This window comes from Mustela erminea, chromosome 5 (assembly GCF_009829155.1).
Source record: "Mustela erminea isolate mMusErm1 chromosome 5, mMusErm1.Pri, whole genome shotgun sequence".
Lineage (NCBI taxonomy): Eukaryota > Metazoa > Chordata > Mammalia > Carnivora > Mustelidae > Mustela > Mustela erminea.
Window position 1 is genome coordinate 54,486,105 of NC_045618.1, and position 22,036 is coordinate 54,508,140.

General features: G+C 37.2%; 1 protein-coding gene across 4 annotated transcripts in view; it reads left to right on the forward strand.

Annotated features, from left to right (window-relative positions):
* SLC12A6 (solute carrier family 12 member 6) overlaps positions 1–22,036 on the forward strand; it is a 91,780-nt gene that overhangs the window by 59,842 nt on the left and 9,902 nt on the right. For all 4 annotated transcript variants that reach the window (XR_004285758.1, XM_032343170.1, XM_032343171.1 and 1 more), the window contains 13 exons: positions 3,406–3,500; positions 5,034–5,165; positions 6,479–6,625; positions 8,587–8,641; positions 9,844–9,974; positions 10,840–11,081; positions 13,097–13,311; positions 14,286–14,444; positions 14,621–14,719; positions 14,970–15,027; positions 18,098–18,272; positions 18,557–18,675; positions 19,878–19,976. Coding sequence is in view for 3 of the 4 variants with exons in the window: in XM_032343170.1 (XP_032199061.1) it covers positions 3,406–3,500; positions 5,034–5,165; positions 6,479–6,625; positions 8,587–8,641; positions 9,844–9,974; positions 10,840–11,081; positions 13,097–13,311; positions 14,286–14,444; positions 14,621–14,719; positions 14,970–15,027; positions 18,098–18,272; positions 18,557–18,675; positions 19,878–19,976 (1,726 nt within the window). In the remaining variant the exon portion in view is untranslated. The remainder of the gene's footprint in view (positions 1–3,405; positions 3,501–5,033; positions 5,166–6,478; positions 6,626–8,586; positions 8,642–9,843; positions 9,975–10,839; positions 11,082–13,096; positions 13,312–14,285; positions 14,445–14,620; positions 14,720–14,969; positions 15,028–18,097; positions 18,273–18,556; positions 18,676–19,877; positions 19,977–22,036) is intronic.

Sequence of the window (22,036 nt, forward strand, 5' to 3'; positions counted from 1 at the left end):
TTGTTTACTGCTATATCCCCAGGACCTAGAGTGCGCAGCACATCATAAGAACATAATAAATGTTGGTGAATTAATTGAATAAATGAGTTACTCTGAAGTGGTGATAATTTTAAGCTGTGCCATTCTTTCTGGAATATTCTGAAACAATTAGAGGAAAATAATTACATTTTCCTTTTTTTTTTTAAAATAACTTTTTATTGTGGAAATTTCCAAAGGTATAGAAAAGCATAATGAATCTCCATGAAGCCACCACTCAGTTTTAACAGTATTGAGAATCTGTTTTCAAGCCCTATGTAATTTTTTCTGGGACGTCTTTAAGAAAATTCCATCACATGATTTTATTTACCTTTTTTTTAAAGTTTATATTTAAATTTCTCTCTTCAGAATTGTCTTTCTACATTTGATTTGAGTCAGGATTCTAACAGGTTTCACACCTTGCACTTGGTTGATGCATCATTACCTTTTTTTAGTTTATGCCATTTATTTGTTGAATGAGTCAGATTATTTTTTGTCATATAGAATTTCTCACATTGTGAATTTGATGATTGCACCATCTTTATGGTAATGCTTAACATGTTTCTCCTCTGTTTTTTGTGAACTGGTAGTTAGATTTAGAGGCTTGGTTAGATTCAACTTCTATTCTTTTGGTAGGAATACATCACAGGTTGTGCAGTGTACTTTTCATTGTACTAGATTGTTATCCACTTTTAGCGATGTTGAGATCTTTGAGTTCCTGATCACCCTGATCCATCCATTATAAAATTATGTCTCAGCTTTTCATCTAATGGTTTTAGCAACTATTAGTGATGATTACCTAGATCCATTTTTTTCATTAGGGGTTAAAAATTGTTGATTTTTTTCCTAGATACATTATTCCATATGCATTAAAATTTTTTGTGTTTAAATTCCAGTTAACATACAGTATTATATTAGTTTCAAGTATAGAATATAGTGATTCAGCAATTCTTTACATTACTTAGTGCTCATCATGATAGTGTGCTCTAATCCCCATCACCATTTACACCCATCCCCCTAAACCCCTTCCCCTGACAACCGTCAGTTTGTTCTCTATAGTTAAGAGACATACACATGGCTAACAGACACGTGAAAAGATCATCATCACGCATCTTCAGGGGAATACAAACCAAAACTATAATGAATCAGCAAAGTTAAGCTTAGAAGATAAAGCATAGCTCTTTGGGGTGCATCTCTGTTCTAAAAGTTGTAGTTAATGAGTGTTGAAGAAACTGAGGAATTTATTTAGGGATAGCAAGTGTTAAGACTGATATGAGTTCCAGTAAAAGTTAGGATGAAGAACACATTGGGATGCTTAAAACACATAGGAGCATTGTGTCCAGTGGTAGAACTAAGAAGAATAAGACTTTTCCATCAGTTTAAAAGAAATATTTTTAAAATCAGTTTATGTAGGGTTATGGGGATGTCCTGATGGCTCAATTGATTGAGATTCCAATTCTCTGTCTTAGCTCAGCTCTTGATCTCATAGTCGTGAGTTCATGCTCCAAGTTGGTCTCTATGCTGGGTGTGAAGCCTACTTAAAAAAAAAAAAAATCGGTTTCTAGTGGTGATGGTTACACAACATTGTGACTGTAATGCCTCTGATTTGCACATTTAAAAATGGTTAAAATTGCAAGTTTTGTTTTAAAATTTTACCAGAATTTAAAAAATTAATGATGTAGTATACCCCAAATTCTAATATTGTATACTTTAAATCAATGAATTATATGATGTCTAAATTATATTTTAATAAAGCTGTTTAAAAAAACAATCTATGTATAGAGTTAAGCCAGAAATTTCTGTAGAAGTGAAGTTAAAGGGACTGGTCTGGTCCTTGAAAACCGGCTTAAGCATCCTGTTTGACTGCTCTGTCTCTAGTACTCAGTAAATATTTTTTAAGTGAATCAATAAACAAATGAAAAATTAAAAAACTACAATGAGATATTATGCCTGTCAGAATGGCTAAATTTAACAACATAGGAAACAACAGGTGTTAGGTTGTAGAGAAAGGGGAACCTCCTTACACAGTTAGTGGGAATCCAGACTGGTGCAGCCACTTGGGAAAACAGTATGGAGGTTCCTCAAAAGTTAAAAATAGAGCTACCCTACAACCCAGCAGTTGCACTACTAGGTATATACCCAAAGGATGCAAAAATACTGAACCGAAAGGGCACATGCACCCCAATGTTGATAGCAGCAGTTGTCCACAATGGTTAAATCATGGAAAGAGCCCAGATGTCTACCCACTGATGATACAAAATGGAATATTACTCAACCATAAAAAAAAGAAACTTTGCCATTTGCTCTGATATGGCTAGAGCTAGATTGCATTGTACTAAATGAAATAAGTCAGAGAAAGACAAGTACCATATGACTTCACTCATGTGTGGAACTTAAGAAACAAAACAGATGACATGATCCAGTTATTTTGATAGCTTGTTGGCTGTTTCCCAAACTTGTATTTAAGGTTATAAGACTTTAATTTCTTTAACTTTTATATTTGGGTTTATTTCCTGAATACTTAAAGTGTTAGTTCTTAATGATATTTACATAATTTTTTATTTTCTCTTTCCCTCTATAAGGCAATTATAATTATATATAACTCTTACACAACAAAAACCCAGTCTCTCTTTTTTTTCTTTGTAGCTGGTACAAGATTCTTCTGGGGTACCTCTCCCCCCCCGCCAGAGATTTTATTTATTTATTTATTTGACAGAGAGACAGACAGGAAACCAAGCAGGGGGAGCGGGAGAGGGAGAAGCAGGCTTCCTGCAGAGCAGGGAGCCTTATGTGGGGCTCGATCCTAGGAATCTGAAGGCAGATGCTTAACAACTGAGCCACCCAGGCGCCCTGGGGCACCTCTTTTAACATAAAACAACAACAACAAAAAAACGTGTGCCAAGAGTTTGTACAAAAACAATGCTTGGTTATGTGACCTAATGTCTTTTTTTTTTTTAACCTAATGTCAGCTTATAAAACGCTGGACAGCCCGGGAGGTAGAGGGGCTTTTCTATCATTATCAATAGCAGCAGTGTATAAAGTGTATAGTAATACACTGAGTAAGAACTCAAGAAGCAACTTTTTAAAAAAATTTATTCTAGATTTGAGTGGCTTTGGGAGTAGGGCCCTATATAGACTAGAATCCTGAAAGAATAGTGTTTCCAGAGGTCTTCATGCTGTTAAGCCTTCCTATTGTTTGCCTCTTAGAGATTTAATTTTGCTCCTGTTTTAGAGGGGGCCTCATTCTCTAAGCCTGGCTAATTGAGTTCTCCCTAAAATTTGAACATGAAAATGGATTCTTTCATTACAGAGGCAATATGAGGTTATTTGGTGCTGATACTTCTTTAATACCAATGCAAAACTAACTTAATTTCTTTTTTTTTTTTCCAGATGATGGCCATAAGAAAGCTCGAAATGCTTATCTCAATAATTCCAACTATGAAGAAGGAGATGAATATTTTGATAAAAATTTGGCCCTCTTTGAGGTAATATTTGAGAGAAAACTACGGCAGAAATTTCAGGAACAGAGATTTCAAGATAACGGTTTTCTGTCCCATTTAGTTTTAAAACAATACAGGCTGGATAATTTTAAGAACTAATTGTTAAAATATAATACTTACTATAACGTCATTATAGTTGACTTACTCTGTATAATCTAATTATCACTAACTAATAAGTAACCATTAAATCAGATTTCTGTGAGTTGAGGTAGGATTTTGACATCACAGGCATATGGAGAACCTTGTGTCTAATTCAGCTAGGATTTAAATACTTGCATTGGAATTATTTATGAAGTATAAAGTAGAGTGTTTTTCAACTCTGTGTTTGGGAAGCCCATCATTTACCTTAGAACTACTAATCAAAAATCAATGTAGGAAATAGTTTGCTCGATTAAGAGGGCCTATATGTCTTCCTTAAGACCATAGGGACTCTGATGGGCTCTGCATTTGGGTTGTTGAGAGGAGCCTGCTTTAGTCTAGCACTGCCTTTGTGTCTAGCTTTGGACAATGATATGACTTCCAGTTCTCTTGGGGTACCTGTTTTTTAAATGATATCCTCTTTCAGCTTTGTTCAAGAAAAGATCTGAGGTGACTATTTAGTTCAGGCACAAAAATTTTTTATTGGGCGGTATGTGCTTGGTGCAATAATTAATAGTCATAAATGTTATTAGAATGTTAGTAGCCAAGGGGTGCCAGGGTGGCTCAGTTGGTTAAGCATCCAACTCTTGCCCTCAGCTCAGGTCTTGATCTCAGGGTCATGATTTCAAGCCCCACATTGGACTCCATGCTGGGTGTCGAGCCCACTTAAAAAAAAAAATGTTAATAGCCTAAAGAAAGGGGCACTGTAGTTAAAAGTAGTATCATCAATGTTTTTTTCAAGGTTACAGCTATCTGTAGGGGCCAATGTGATTTTGTTTTTACTGTAAAGTTAAGTCATTAGAAAGAGTGATAAAAAGAATTTTGTAAAGATTTGGAGTCCTGCATCGGGCTCTCTGCTCAGCAGGGAGCCTGCTTCCTCCTGTCTCTCTCTCTCTCTCTCTCTCTGCCTACTTGTGATCTCTCTCTGTCAAATAAATAAATAAAATCTTTAAAAAAAAAAAAAAATTTTGTAAAGATTTGTATAGTCCTGGGGCGCCTGGGTGGCTCGGTGGGTTAAAGCCTCTGCCTTCGGCTCAGGTCATGATCTCAGACTCCTGGGATCGAGCCCTGCATCGGGCTCTCTGCTCGGCAAGGAGCCTGCTTCCTCCTCTCTCTCTGCCTGCCTCTCTGCCTACTTGTGATCTCTGTCTGTCAAATAAATAAATAAAATCTTAAAAAAAAAAAAAAAGATTTGTGTAGTCCTGATTAAGTGATATTTTAATGTGGGAGGAGAATAAAGCCTTATTTGTAAATTTTCTTAAAATATTTACCTGTGAAGTATTTTCTCATTTAATTTGCAACTTTTTGGTAGAGGTCCACTTTGATGCTTATTTCCAGTGTTCTTTATTACTCATTTCTTCCATGTTTCTGGCTTTATAGGAAGAAATGGATACCAGACCAAAGGTATCTTCTCTTCTCAACCGTATGGCCAATTATACTAATCTGACACAAGGAGCAAAGGAACATGAAGAGGCAGAGAACATCACTGAAGGGAAAAAGAAGCCCACCAAGGTGAGACCTACAAAAACAAGGATAAATAAAGAGTCCACATACAAGAAAGGAAGAAATATCCAGGTCATCACTCCATGCTCAAAAACTATTGAATACTTGATACATGACAGGCACTGTTCTGAGCAGTGGGGTGGTCATAGAGAAGCAGAACATATAATGTCTTATTCTCATGCAATCTAAATTCCAGTACGAGGAGATAGTTATCAAACTATGTAATATGTGTTGACGATGGTCTGAAAAAAATAAAGGCAAGGACAGATGGTAGCTACACTTGTGATGAGCAAAGCATAACATATGCAAAGACTTGTCAAATCACTTTGTAGTACACCTGGAACTAATGTAACATCTTGTGTTAACTTGAGGAATTAACTGATTTTTTTTTTAAAGGCAAGGTAAAGATACTGAAACTGGCCAGCAAAGAGAGCCAGGGCAGAAGTTGTTACTGTTGTAGAGAGGTTGGCCAGGGAAAGCCCTTTCTGACAGGGTGATGTTTGTGCAGAGGCCTAACAATGTGAGGCAGTGAGCCCCCCAGTTGGGAGCAGAGCATTCCAGGGAGAGGGAATAGCCCTTTCAGAAGAAGAGGGTTCACACCCACCTGCTGATAACATCTCTCTTTTGTCAAGTGATTGGGTTTTTCAATAATAAATAATAATAAATAATTATTATTTTTAATAATAATAATAAGTTTCAGGATTTCTCAAAAGGAAAATATGGAACAATATTACAAGTTAGCTTTCTGGTTGTTCAGGGATAAAATGACTCTCAGATCTTCATTTTACCAACTGCATTTACCAGCTACCATGAAGGACTTTTGCCAAAATCTGAAAGAAGTCCATCAAATCATTATTCAATTTTTAAATGGAAAAGGAAAGCTAGAGGCACCTGGCTGACTCAGTCAGTGGAGTATGCAACTCTTGATCTCAGTGTTGTGAGTTTGAGCCCCACGTTGGCTGTAGAGATTACTTAAAAATAAAAACTTTTTTAAAAAAAAGGAAAGAGAAACCAATAGTTTCAAAGAACAGAACATTTTAAATTTGGAGGGGTACACTTAAAAGTTTGTGGTCAAATGCCCATGTAAAAGCATATGGGGACCTGTGTAAAGTAAAAATGTATAGCTCTAGGAATATTAAAAAGTTGGTGATCATTTGTAAGATGGAGATTTTATATGTGCCTCTTTTAAGATATTGATTATACTAATTATCTCTTTTGTAAGTAATATAGTAGGGAATAAGTTTGTATATACAAACAAGAGGATAAAGCATCTTTTCTAGATGACTATATAATTTTTCTTTTGTCAACATCTTTCTTTTCAGACCCCTCAAATGGGTACTTTCATGGGTGTCTACCTCCCGTGCCTACAAAATATTTTTGGAGTGATCTTGTTTCTACGCCTTACATGGGTCGTGGGCACAGCTGGAGTTCTTCAGGCCTTTGCAATTGTCCTTATCTGCTGCTGCTGTGTAAGTCCCCATTTGGCTCTTAGAGATCACCTGGATCCTAGAGATCACACTTAGAGTGATCTTGCAGGAGCTCAAGATTATATGCACTTGACCTCTTTGAGAATAACACAAAGACTAGTAGGGAAAGACTCATGATCTCAACAGGAGAGATTATTTTGATATTAAAGTCTGAAGGATTTTCATTTATTTAGTGTCTACTCTTTGCTGCTTATATGCATAGTATGATGTACTAGAAATTACAAAGGAAGACTTGTAGAGGAGGTAGAAGATAATAGTCCTTGATTCAAAGAATTCAGAATACAAACCATTTGCGTTTGATAGCACCAAAGTTAGAAAACGATGTACTACTCCAGTATAGTATTAAGGAACAACACTGATTGTTGTTTGAGGTGAGGAGTATTTCTTTTGTTTGAAGTCTCATCTGTTACCCCTTCCTCAAAAATTCAGATGTGGTTTCCAGGTCTTCTTGCCCACTGTACTGAGAACATTCTGATCTTGAATTTAAACTCCTCTTATCCACATATCCCAGCCACATCTATCCATTTTATTATAAGTTGGTTATTATTAAAAAATTATTTTTATTCAACTGTTGGCCTCTTTAATTACCATCATTATTATATCCTCATGCATTATGCTCAGCTGGGTGCTATATAAAGCGGGATGAGAAGATATAGTTTGTATCATTAATAACTCAAAATTAATAGTACCATCTTTTTTTTTTTTTTTTTACTCTTTCTTAGTCTTAAAACTTCAGGGCCATGTTTGGCTCCTTGATTACCTCTCACATCTATTCAGCTACCTAGGTCAATCAAGTCTCCCTCTGGAATCTCTTATATACAACTCTTCCTTTATATTCCTGTTACTAGCACTACAGTCCTTAATTTTCACTGAACTATAATAGCCTAGTAACAAGTCACTACGCCTTCATCTGCTTCCTATCTGCAGTCCATTTTATACTCTGTTCCTACCAGGTAATGTTATCAAAATACAGTTTTTATTAGTTCAGAAGTCTTCAGTGGTTCCCCTCTTTACTAAATATTGTTCTTGTAATTATAGCTAGTCCTTAGTTTCTGATCTGTTTTCCAAGTTAACTAGGAAACCAGGGTGAGATCAGTGGCTCCTGTTCGCACCTAACCTATTGCTTACAATACAGAAGCATTTTAGGAAAATATTCAAGATAATAGTAATGTGACAAGGGCAATGAATTGAATCACATCATCTCATTTCCATACTATTAGGAATGGCAGCCAACTCCCTTCATAAAGGTAAGAGTTAATTTTTCAAAAAGTGCTCTGAGGCCCACAGGCAGGAAAATAGTAGAGAAATACAAGTAACAATCTTCTCCTTTCACCCTAGGACCCAGCAATCACACTGCTGGGTATTTACCCTAAAGATACAAAGGTAGTGATCCGAAGGGGCACGTGCATCCAAGGTGTATAGCAGCAATGTTCACAATAGCCTAACTATGGATAGAGCCCAGGTGTCCATTGACAGATTAATGGATAAAGAAGATGTGGTATATATATACAATGGAATATCATGCAGCCATCAAAAAACCCAAAATCTTGACATTTGCCATGACGTGGATGGAATTAGAGGGTATTATGCTAAGCAAAATAAGTAAATCAGAGAAAGACAAGTATTATACATCTCACTGATACTAGAAATTTAAGAAACAAGATAGTGGACTATAGGGGAAGGGAAGGAAAAATGAAACAAGACGAAACCAAAGAGGGACTCCTTAAACCATAAGAGACTCTTAATCTCAGGAAACAAATTGAGGGTTGTTGGAGGGTAGGGGGTAAGAGGGATGGTGTGACTAGGCCATGGACATTGGGGAGAGTATGTGCTATGGTGAACACTGAATTGTGTAAGACTGATGAATCACAGACCTGTACCCCTGAAACAAATAATACATTACGTGTTAATTTTTTTTAAATCTCCTTTCACTTCTTTTACAGACAATGTTGACTGCTATCTCCATGAGTGCCATTGCCACTAATGGAGTGGTGCCAGGTCAGTAGGCTAAGATTGGATTTCAGGGATTGTCAATGACTGTATGTTTATGCTATAAAAACTGTATGTTTATGCTATAAAGTCAGGGGTGCAAACTTCCGAGGACTAGAATACTATTTAGTCTTTTGGTCATAGACATTCACACTTTGACTTCAGAATACATCCTTTAAAAATCTTTTATGTTGTAAAGGGGAGTATAAACTGGTGCAGCCACTTCGGGAAAGAGCATGGAGGTTCCTCAAAAAATTAAAGATAGAAATCCATACAGTCCAGTAATTTCACTGCTGGGTATTTATCTGAAGAAAAAAAAATAGTAATTCAAAAAGATAGATGCACCCCTCTTGTTTTTGTTGCGTTATTTATAATAACCTAGATATGGAAGCAACCTAAGTGCCCATCAGTAGATGAAGATGTGGAGACAGTCTCCCTCTCTCTCTCTCACCAGAATATTATTCAAACATAAAAAAGAACAAAATCTTGCCAAACACAGGTGGAGCTTATTTCACTTTACACAAGTGAAATAAGACAGAGAAAGACAAATACCATATGATTTTACTTATATGTGTAATCCAAAAAAATAAATGAACGAAAGCCAGACTCATGAATAACAAACTGGTGGTTGTCAAAGAGGAGGGGAATGGAAGAACAAAATATGTGAGAGGAAATAAGAGGTACAAACTTCCAGTCATAAAATAAGTCACAAGGATGAAAAGGATAGCATGGGGAATACATTCAGTCATATTGTAATAACATTGTGTGGTGTGCGTGACGTACAGAATCGTCAGATCACTGTGTTGTACACTTGAAACTAATAGACCATTTATGTCAACTATACTTGAATGAAAAGAAAAAGGAAAAATCTCTGTTCTAAGCTAGAGTCCTTAATTCGTGTAGCCTTCCTAGCTTTTCTTAGTTAGATTATATTTTATTGGGCTGTCTCCTGACTGTTGTAAATAATCTCTGATGCTTACCTAAGCAGTACTGACAAATGGTGCTACTTCATGTGGAGCATTAGATGTGCAGCATATTTTACCATAAAGGTTTTATTTTTAACTTCCCATTAGCAAATCTGCTTTTTATTACAGAGTTTAAAAAAAAAAAAAACCAACTTGAAACATTTATCCTTCTTATTTAGGACCTGTTTGCATTCTTCCTACTGATATACTTTCTTTATCCTGCTTACATTCTGTTTTGTCTTTTAGCTGGGGGCTCATACTTTATGATTTCCCGGGCACTGGGCCCAGAGTTTGGTGGGGCTGTTGGCCTCTGCTTTTATCTTGGTACCACATTTGCAGCTGCCATGTATATCCTTGGTGCCATTGAAATTTTTCTGGTGAGTAATGACTTAATTGTGGTCTGCAGTATAGAAAAGATAGAGATTTGGATTTATTTTGTTGTTTGGTAGCAAAACATCTGAGAGATCCACTTACAGAATCAATCAAGTGATTGACTGTTGACCTGTTACTGACTTCCTCTTGTGAACATAAGTCAGAAAGGTTGAGAGTATCCTTTGCCTGCCTACTGCTTCCCTTCCACCCATTTACCAACACCCTGCCATTTCATCCATCAAGTTAAAGTCATGAGGCAAGATTTGCACTAATAGGGAAAAAGTAAAAGTTTTTATCTTTTTTGATATCTTCATCCCTATTAAATAAAATGTTTTTCATTTCTTTATTCACTGGAATTCTTTTTTTACTATTTAAAATAATCATAGGTAAGTAGGAATAGTGAGGTAGAACTCAAGATAATCATAATTATTTTATATAACCCTTTGAATAGATTACTAGAGCTTTTTTTGCTGTTTCCATTTGGAAATGTAGGTGTTCAGAATAGCATGTAGACTTAAAAAAAAGATAAATGAGGGACACCTGGGTGGCTCAGTGGGTTAAGTCTCTGCCTTTGGCTCAGGTCATGGTCCCGGGTTCCTGGGATTGAGCCCCAAATCAGGCTCTCTGCTCAGTGGGGAGCCTGCTTCTCCCTCTCTCTCTGCCTACTTGTGATCTCTTGTCTGTCAAATAAATAAATAAAATCTTTAAAAAAGAAAAAGATAAATGATACCCAGTTTCCGTAGGAATTAGGTTAAGTCTCCAGTCATTTTCTGTCTTAGCTTTGCTTTCCTGTGTGAAAACAAAACTACAACAGCCCTTTTACTTGATGACTTTGAAATGACCTCATTTTCTACTTCTTTTGCTTAACAGGTATACATTGTTCCCCGAGCGGCCATCTTTCGTAGTGATGATGCACTCAAGGAATCAGCAGCCATGCTCAATAACATGCGTGTCTATGGCACAGCCTTCTTGGTCCTCATGGTGTTGGTGGTGTTCATTGGTGTACGCTATGTGAACAAATTTGCCTCACTTTTCCTGGCCTGTGTCATTGTGTCCATCTTGGCCATCTATGCTGGAGCTATCAAGTCTTCTTTTGCCCCTCCACACTTCCCGTACGTGTCTGTCTCTCTGGCCAGCCATTGTTTACTGGGTAGTCATTGACAATATTTAGTGATGGGATCACTTCAAGTACAGTTTCAGTCTCCTGGAGATTTTGCTCTTGGGTGAGCTCAGTTAGTGTCTAGGCAGGAAGCCTCCCAGCAAACTTCTCATGTTGATCCTCTTCCTGATGTCCTAAGCATAGAACTGGCAACTCTGAACATCATTTGGGTATAGATATGATACAGATACTAGGTTTTTCTCAAAACCTCCTTATAATGATTGTGTATATTTGGACAACTATACATGAAGAGCTTTATGATAGTATAGTTATTACCAGCAAGCTTTGTAAAGTATTTAAATGTTGGACTGCTGTTATCAATATCAAAACAATCAAAGAAACCTAAACTCCTACCTTAATATTTGCAGTGAATTAAACTTTTTAGCCTGCTGTGAATACCATAGCAGACTTTCTAGTCATAAAATAAAGAGAAATAAATGTCACGTTGTTTGCATATGTATCCCTATATAAAGATTATATGATACGATATACATAGTGCATAAGTAGTGCAGGTACATTAAAGTGTATTTTTTGAAGTATTGTAATGGATTTGTACAGCTAGGTAACTCTCCAGTCACCTGTTCTCTATTTGACTAGTGGCATAGAGATTGGTTAGCGCTGAATTGTGCTTGTAATCTTGTTACAGAGATTGTCTTTGAAAAGTCATCTGGATTATCTAGGTATCGGACTCCTTGCTCCTGTGTTGATTTAACCTGATTACAGAAAAATAGGGGTTTTTTTTGAGATGAAAAACATCTTTAGAGATTAAATGATTTGCCCCAAAGTTAATTCATGGCAGAGAAAGAACATGAACGCTTTGATTTCCTAACTCCTGGTCCAGTATTTCTTCTACTGTACTAAATGATGTCAGTGATAGATTCCATCTTCAATTTTTAGTCTGCTCATGTAGGGACTGAAAATTAGCTAGAAGTTTTGAAAGCTATATTCTAGATATCTTAACTTGAGAAATTCCATTTTGCCTCAAGTTCTCCTTTGATGCTTCTCCTTTTTGGTGGGAAAAAGGTCATGATGGGTATTTTCTTTAACATATTGACCAGAAGAAGACCAAATTCTATAGAGGAATGCATGAAACAAGCCTGGGAAATGTTGAGTTGTTGAAGCTAAGTAATGAGTATATGGTTCATTATGTATGTATGCTATCATTTTTGCAGATTTAAAAAGTCGCTTTGTTCCTCTTGAGAGTTACTCTAACTGTGGGTGTAGTATTCTTTTGTTCATATTTATAGCCCTGGGTAAAAGGAAAAAATAAAATCAGCAGTTATTATTTGTAATGTCCTTAAATACCCTCACTCCCACTGGGTCTAGGCTTATGTTCAAAAATAGTTTTCTCTTAGGCCATAGTGGATGTGCTTTTTATTCCAGCCAAGCTGTCTTTCTTGTAACAGTAGCCAGAAGGTTTGACCTTTAGTGTAACATTTTCAAATGGGTCATTATGAACATAGGCTTTTCTAGGCCAAAAAAAAAAAAAATGAAGGGAGGGGTTTTTTTTTTTATTTGTTTTTCTTCTTTTTTTTTTTTTTTTTAAGTACAAAAGGACTCTGGGATTCTTTTAGACCTGGCAATTGGTTAATAACCTAGAAAATTTGGAAGATGAGTGAGCATAGTGTCTTCAGACAGTTCTTCTGTTTGAACTCTTATCACTACTGGTACCGGTATGACTCAGGCAGACTGTTTTATTGCCCTAAACTTCAGTTTCTCCATCCACAGCATAGAAATACTAATGCATATTTTGTGAGATGGCTGTCAGGATTAAATTGCAAAAAGTGTAAATTAATCTTCATCTACAAAGCAAGTCAATAAATATTAGGTCCTTTCACATCCTCTTAGAGATGAGGGTTGTTTTTTTTTTTTCTTCATTACTAACCTATTTCTAACCTACCTTCTTTTGGTTTATTTTATTTTATTTTTTACCCTTACTTCCTCTTTCTCTGTGTTTGTTTTCACTAGGGTCTGTATGCTGGGTAACCGCACCCTTTCATCAAGACACATTGATATTTGCTCTAAGACCAAGGAAATTAACAACATGACAGTACCGTCAAAGTTATGGGGCTTCTTCTGTAACTCAAGTCAGTTTTTCAATGCCACCTGTGACGAATACTTTATTCACAATAATGTCACTTCAATCCAGGGCATTCCTGGATTGGCTAGTGGTGTCATTACAGGTAAGTCAGGAGGTTTTGAACAAGTTTTTAATTTGCTCAGGAAAGCAGGCTTTTCCATCATAGACTCTTCTCTTGTCCATGTCTCACTGCCACACCATCGCTTCCCTCCTCAAGCTCAGCACACCACTCTTAATTCAACATCTTTCTGCTTTTCTTTTAGTGAACTTACCCTTTTTCAGACTCCCTTGTGGGGCTTTCTGCTAAAATATCCCTCTTTTGGGGGAACCTGGGTGGCTCAGTTGGTTGAGCATTGGCCTTCAGTTCAGCTCATGATCCCAGGGTCCTGGGATCGAGTCCCTTGTTGGGTCCCCTGCTCAGCAGGGAGTCTGCTTCTCCTCCCTCTGCTGCTCTCTCTGCTTGTTCTTTCTCTCTCTCTCTCTCAAACAAATAAGTAAAATATTTTTAAAAAATAAAATAAAATTTCCCTCCTTTTGAGAACAGAGCTAAGCAAGTTCTGTTACTGTAAAATGGCCAGTGTTCTTCCCACAGTGACAACCAGATGGAGCTTTCAGTGTCACCGCAGCCACATGTGCTGTTTTCCTCACTCAACCCAATTTCTGAAACTCTTGCCTTAAGTTACTTTTGTCTTAAATGTTTGGTCCACAAATATCTTTGCATGTAAGCAGCTTTACACTAAGGTGTTAAAAATAGCATTGAATACTAATTAAAAAAAAATAAGCTGCTGAGCATTCATCTTTAGTCCACTTAACTTCTACTAATTTGCATTTGTGTATTTAATTGCATTTGTATGTAACAAAGCACTTTGTCAAATTACATTTGAATCAGATGAGAAAGAACAGTAGGTTTTTATTTATATGTTCTTTATTATATGATATATATGTGCTCATGTAGAAGCAAACATACCTTTAAAAACTATGTACATGAGGATTTAGAATATTGTTTAGGTAGAAAATTACCTAATTATCTTCTTTCCATACTTCTGTTGCTTATATACGTTTTTCTTACCACTGCAGAGAATCTTTGGAGTAATTACCTACCGAAGGGAGAGATAATTGAAAAGCCCTCAGCCAAATCTTCTGATGTCTTAGGCATTTTAAACCATGAATATGTCCTTGTTGACATCACCACATCTTTTACTCTTCTGGTGGGGATCTTCTTTCCCTCTGTCACAGGTAAGCAGAAGAGCTGTTTTCTATTTTAGAAGTTAGGAGACCCAGGGAGTGATTTTTCTCAGGAGACAGAATTATATTCTCCAGCTTCTTATTTGCTTCCAGGCTTTGGTATCAGCATGAATATCAAAGTGTCCAGGAACTAAGAAGTTAACTTGTTCTTTTTTCCTCCTCTAAAGGTATCATGGCTGGATCAAACAGATCTGGAGATCTGAAGGATGCTCAAAAGTCTATTCCCATTGGCACTATCCTCGCCATCCTGACCACCTCCTTTGTCTGTATCCTTTTCATGGATCTAGGCTGAGTTTTAGTCATAGGCACATCTGTGGAATGAGGCTGATCAATACTTTCATCTTACCAGCTCGCTTCTCACTGGATAATCTACCCACCTCAGCTCTAAAATTCAAGGAAGAATTGACAACATTAGTGAATTTAGTACCTCATTTTACTGATAGAAGAAATATCCTGAGTGTTTACTTTTTATCTCAGAGCGTTGGAGGTCACCTTCCTTGACTCTCAGTATGGTAGATTTAAGCAATGTTGTCCTTTTTGGTGCCTGTATTGAAGGTGTTGTTCTTAGAGACAAGTAAGTAGTTGATCTCTTTGTAACATTTATGTGTCTGTCTTCCATTTTATCTGATCATTCCACTTTGCCCCATGACAATCATAAACTTGGAACTCAGCCTGAGGTATAGATCATGACTAACAATTAGGAAATATATGTATATAGTTCCCATAATGTTAGTGAATAATAAGTACCAGCTATATTGTTATAAATATATGAGATGCAATGAATATAGCATTTCAATAAAGTAGTGAATTTGTCTGCATCACAAGGGCTTCCCTGCACATGAAGAGCTGTTGGAAAACTGAAACCAAAAGTGAAGGAGAGCATGTTAAAACAAACAAAACAAAAACTTCTAAGTGTCTCTAGCATCTCCTCTATGAGACATATAAGTATGTATCTGTTGAGCATTCTAAATACAGTCTTGAAAATTTCTTCATTTCATTCATGAAGATTGCTGGGTGTTTTTCCTTTCCTCTCACCTATGAGCAAAAACTATGTTTTTGTAAGAGATCCCTAGAAAAATCTTTCCCCTAACCCTGCTACAGCTCTTCCCCTTTTCCCTATCTGGTAAGTCCTGTGAAGTCCACCTTTCGTCTCAGTAGATCTCTTCCACTATTCTTTACCTCTGTCCCCTTTCCCAGGCCTCTGGGATCTTCTGTCTAGATTATTGTAGTTATCTCCCTTTAAATATTACCATCTTCAATCCTTCTTTCCTGTTGCCACTAGATTTTTCTACAACACAAAATTAGATTGTACAAACCTTCCTGCTTTACAGCCTGCCAAAAGCCCCTTGAAACCCATCATTTCGATCTGGCCCTGTGTACCATTTTCTGATGTCCTCTCCCAGCATTCCCTTGTAAACTCCCTGGGCTCCAGCCATAACCTGATGCTAAATACTCAGCCACACATTTGTTTGTGCAGTTTCCTTTGCTTAGAACAGTTAATTCCCTCCTAGTAGACACATCTATCCTCTAAAATTAGACTGAGTGTCTTCTGTCCTGTGAAGCTTTCTCACACTCACCCAGCAGAGATAACCATATACCCCTTCTTATTCAGCCACTACAGTATTGCACATACCATATACATTGTAGCTTTTCATATCACTCTTTCTGACTCAATCGAGTTCTTTTAGGACAGAAATCCCAGTAGATGCTGTATATGCATATTGTTGACAAAAAAGAATAAGTAGCACAGTTTACTATTACTGTACTATTGTCACTGAAAATATATGGGTGTATGAGCTTTGGTAAATTACTCCATAATATAAAAAGTACTGAAAATGTAAGCTGGTATTCCTTTGAAAAACTGTTGGTCATTATCGGGGTGCCTGGATGGCTCGGTTGGTTAAGCCACTGCCTTCAGCTCAGGTCATGATCCCAGGGTCATGGCATTGAGCCCCACATGGGGCTCCCTGCTTAGCAGGAAGCTGTTTCTCCCTCTATCACTCCTCTGCTTGTGTTCCCTTTCTCGCTGTGTCTCTCTGTTAAATAAATAAATAAAATCTTAAAAAAAAAAAAAAAAGGGAAGGAAAAACTGTTGGTCGTTATCTTCTAATGTTGAATGTACACATACCTTATGACCGAGAAGAAATGCATGCACACGTGCATTAAGAATCATGGATAAGAATTCTCGCAGCACTATTATCATTAATAGTCAAAATCTGGAAATAGTTAAAATGTTCATTAGTAGTAGAATGAATAAATTATGTATTCATAATGGAAATGGAGTGGAAAACCATAGAGCAATGAAAAATAAATGATCCACAGCTATACACAAATAGGATGAATTTCACAATGTTGAGTGAAAGAAACAAAGGACGTATACCTTATTTCATTTATTGAAAATTAAAAGGACAGTGGTGGAGGGGACAAAAGGGCTAGTGTTGGCCCGTAGGCATAAGAGCAAATTTGGGTGCTGGCAGTGTTCTGTTCCTTGACTAGATAGTAGCTGCATGGATGTTTGTGAAAATTCATTGAAGTGTACATTTTTTTGTACATTACTTTTTGTGTGTCATACTTAATAAAAGATGGTTAAAACCATAAATAATTAAACAATGACATCACATGAACCCATCAAATTAGGACTGACTTTTAGAATTTTAATACTCAAGGCTGGTGTGAAATAGGTATGTACTATAAAACTTAAACCTTCATATACTTCCAGTGGAAATAAAATGTATTATAACCTTTCTGGAAATGTATTATAACCTTTCTGGAAATTTATAACCATTTTGGTAGTGATTTTGAAATATTTTAGATATTGATCTCTTTTACTGCATTTATTCCCTCTTAGGAATCTGCCATAAGGGAACAAATCTGGGATGTGTGAATGTAGATATGTGCATAAAGATGTTAGTCACAGTATTTTCCATAGTGTAAAATCAACACTAGAGAAATGGATTATGTAAATTATGATGCAATATTGTTAAAACCACTAAAATTTTTGTTCCTGAAAAGTTTTTCATGACATAGGAAAATGTAAGTTAAAAATATGGAATTACAGGTGTACTGTGATCTCATCTGTATTTTTAAAACAGTAAACAGGGGCGCCTGGGTGGCTCAGTGGGTTAAGCCGCTGCTTTCGGCTCAGGTCATGATCTCAGGGTCCTGGGATCGAGTCCCGCATCGGGCTCTCTGCTCAGCAGGGAGCCTGCTTCCTTCTCTCTCTCTCTCTCTGCCTGCCTCTCAGTGTACTTGTAATTTCTCTCTGTCAAATAAATAAATAAAATCTTTAAAAAAAAAAAACAGTAAACAGATTCAAATGTGACAGTATACTAAATATTACCAGTTATGTTGTGATTATGGATTTCTTCCTGGTTTTTATATTTTTTGTATTTTTCTAATTTTTGTTGCAAAGAGCACAGATATTTTGATACTTTGCGGGGGAAGCTATAATTGAAGTTTAGCTTTATTTTCTGGGCCTACGGGTTATTTTTTCTTAATATAAATCAAGTCTGCCTACCTTTACATTTCTTAATACTTATGTCTGTCTCAATTTTAATTCTCTAAAAAATTATAAACAGAAAAAATTAGGTGAATGTCTCTCTAGTCTTCCAGTATAATTTTCCATACCCTCATTTCTTACGCAGGTTTGGGGATGCTGTGAAAGGTAATCTGGTGGTGGGTACCTTATCTTGGCCTTCCCCATGGGTGATTGTTATTGGATCCTTCTTCTCCACGTGTGGGGCTGGACTTCAGAGTCTCACAGGTGCACCAAGGCTGCTACAGGCAATAGCCAAGGATAACATCATACCCTTTCTGAGGGTGAGTGTCCCTTTCCCATACCCTATTTCCTTTTTGTCAGATTTTATGAGAAACTGTGTGGGTCTTCATAGGCTTAGGAATTACTAGACCATACAATGTGAAGACGTTCTAAGTCGCTATGGGGGATGAGTTTATATGTGAGTAGGATAAAGTTATTTAAAAGATGCCACAGTTGTTAACACTATTATCCATCATATATCTGAAAATGTAGCATAGAGGAATCAGGGAACATTGACTCAGACATACCCCACCACCTGTGTCTGATATTTCCCTTCTCTGTACAGGTTTTTGGTCACAGCAAAGCCAACGGGGAACCTACCTGGGCTTTACTTCTAACTGCTGCTATTGCAGAGCTGGGGATTCTTATCGCCTCCCTGGATCTTGTGGCCCCAATTCTTTCTATGTAAGAGCCAGTTCTTTTCTTCTTTTTTTCTTGCTTATATGATGTGTAGTACGTGTTGATTTCCATCAGGCGTGTAACAGTAGTGATAAAAGAGTGAGCCAAGTACAGGTGTAACTTCACCTAAATAATATATATTCCTAAGAACTTCAAGGCTAACTTTTATAAATCATCATGGTTTCTTCCTACCTGTATAACTTCAAAAGTTCTTTGCCTTCATTTCTTACTCATTATCAGCTGGTTGTAGCTTTTACTGCTGCTGTTAGCTTTGATCCTTCAGCTGCGACTTAGTAATGACTTAATACCTGCCTGGCACTGGGCAGCATGCTAGGAATACAAAGATGAATGACAGAACCTTAAGGAACTGATGAGAGAGAAAGACCAGTAATCCTGTGTAGTGGGATGAGAACTATGGTAAAGGTGAACACTGCTATAAGAGCTCAAAAAGGACTGAGATTCAAGAAAGGTTTTCTAGGAAAGGAGACACTTGCATCTTGAAAGAGGACTGGTTATTTACTAAGCAAAGAAAGAGTGAGATGTTCCAGACGCGGAATGTGTGTAAAGGAACTGGGAATGAAACCGCGTAGCACATCTGAGAATTCAAAGTAGTTTGGCTTGGATAGAATGGAGTATGACTGTTGAGAGTAGCTGAGCAGAGAAGCAGGTAGAGCCAGATCACAAAAGACCTGGAACTTTTACCTGGAGGTTGTGAGTGATCCTTTGAGATCATGTTTATGTTTTAGAATGATCAGTTTGGTATAAAAGACAAGTGAGAAGGAGGCTGAAATTGGGCTGAGAACGCTACCCGTAAATTTATTTAATCCAGCAGGGAAGAAATGAGATCCTGAACTAAGGTGATAGCAGTAGAGATGGAAGGGAGGAGAAGGGTTTTAAAATGTGTAAATAGGTAGAATACATAGGACTTGATAAGTTAATTTGGAACAAAGATAAGTAACAAAAGAGGAAACTTGGATTATCCCAAAAACAACTGGGTATAGAGTGGATGTGTCTTTCACTGTGAGAGAATGCAGAAAAATGAGCAAATTCGTGGGGAGAAGTTAAATTTCTCTACATCCTAGTCTTAATCAAAGGCTATAGTGAGCTAGAACAGAAGCTTAAACACAACAAAGGTCTCTATTTACAATAACCCTTGGAGAATCATTTTACAATAATAATCATGCCTTTTACTATTTTTATTCTGCCAGGTTTTTCCTGATGTGTTACCTCTTTGTGAATTTGGCATGTGCATTACAAACATTACTTCGAACACCTAACTGGAGACCCCGGTTCCGCTACTACCACTGGTAAGTCTGTTCTTTTTCTTTTTCTTCCCCACGTTTGGAGAGAACCTGTCATGAACTAGAAAAGTAGGAGATTCTGGGTTGGTTAATAAAATTTTTCTTGGCCAGCCATCCTGTACTGCCTGTTTCAGCTTCAGTGATCACCTGAATTTCTACCAAATTACCATGTGTTTTCGTAGTTCACTTTATAATTTATAACACCTACTTGAGAATAAAGACAGAAACTATGAAATATGTATTTCCAGTCTGCTGTATTCTTCAGCTTAAACCAGCCTACCCTTTGCATTATTTGTTTTCCCATTTCCTTCTTAGCTAAGGGCTGGGCTTCACCCCTTTTCTGTCTTCATTCTCATTTTCTCATCAGTTTTCATTCTCGAACTCTCTTCCTTACGAGGTTCATTTAGCAGGTAAGAGTATGAGCTGTGGAGTTAGATGACCTTAGCTCAGTGTCAGCTCTACTATTCCCTAGCTTTGTAGCTTTTAACAAAACACATAACTATATCATATTTAATTTTACCATCCTGCTACATAGTAAAGCTCACAGTGAAATGTTGCTACAGCTGCTGCCTTCACATCTCCACCACTTAGGGAGTCATCATGCTTTTTAGCTGCCATCCCATCTCCTCATTTCCTTCCTGTCATAGCTAAAGGTTCTTAAATATGTCCTGTGTGCACCTGTTGCTACATTCCTCTGTGCTGCCTTCCTCCTTGACCCTTTCCTGACTTCACTCACCAGTGGTAGGCACTAGTGTGACCTTTATGTGGCAAAAATTTAAATCCTCACTGTATTATCACCTCTAATCCTCTTTCTAGCTTTAACCTTAATTAAATGTTCACTATGAACTTTGTTGTGTTACTGTTTTGCTTTGTTAGCTTTTCCCTTTATCCTTCTCCTATGTTTTTATTAGAGATAATTTTCTCCATATTAACAACTCTCCTGTTCACTCTTTCATTCATCGTAGAGCTAAGAAGTTCCTTCTGTACACAGAAGAACTTCAGTAAGCATGGTTATCTACTTAATCTATTTGATCAAAACAGGCATTTCATCATTCTCTTGCCAAGTTTTTCTCTCTCCTTTTTTTTAGAGGGAGACAGAGAGAGAGAGCCACCACATGTGGGGTGGGGGGCAAAGGGAAAGAGAGACTTTTTATTTATTGATTTGACAGAGCAAGAGAGCACAAGCAGAGCGATTGGGAGAGGGAGAAACAGGCTTCCTAGTGAGCAGGGAACCTGATGTGGGGCTCAGTCCCAGGACCCTGAGATCAGGACCTGAGCTAAAGGCAGACACTTAACCGATTGAGCCACCTGGGCACTCCGAGAAAGAGAATCTTAAGCAAACTCCACACTCAGTGCTGAGCCCAATGCATAGCTCGATCCCAGGACCCTGAGTGCATGACTTGAGCCAAAATCAAGAGTTGGACACTTAACCCACAACCTACTCGGCACCCCTCTGCCAAGTTTCTCTTAATGTAAAGTAAGAAAACTAATGGCAGATTTCCTTTAGTGGGTTCTGCATGATGCTAAGGAATGTTCATAAGGTTTTAAGCAATATTTACATGAGATATTTCTTTTTAAAAGACCATGTTCAGGGGTGCCTGGGTGGCTCAGTGGGTTAAAGCCTCTGCCTTCGTGGCTCAGGTCATGATCCCAGGGTCCTACTCTTTGCATAGCAGGGACCCTGCCTCTCTGCCTACTTGTGATCTCTGTCTGTCAAACAAATGAATAAATACTTAAAAAAAAAAAGATCATGTTAATAACTCTGTGTGCCCCATTCTTGCTTTGCCAAGTAGGTATTTATTATCCTCACACCTAAAGATAACTTTCATTACAACCTGTTCATTTATATGTTTTTCCAGCAGTGGGAAACATCAGCACAAAGGATGGTTCGGGCCTCAGTGCAGATTTGCTGACTATTGCAGTCCATGATACGATAACTATAAAAATTGAGAAAAATCATTTTGAAACTTTTATAGCAATTTGACATTCTCACAGCATCCAGGCATATAGTAATTTTTCTAATAATTCATTTTTATTGCATTTTATAAAAGTTCATTCTGCAGTAT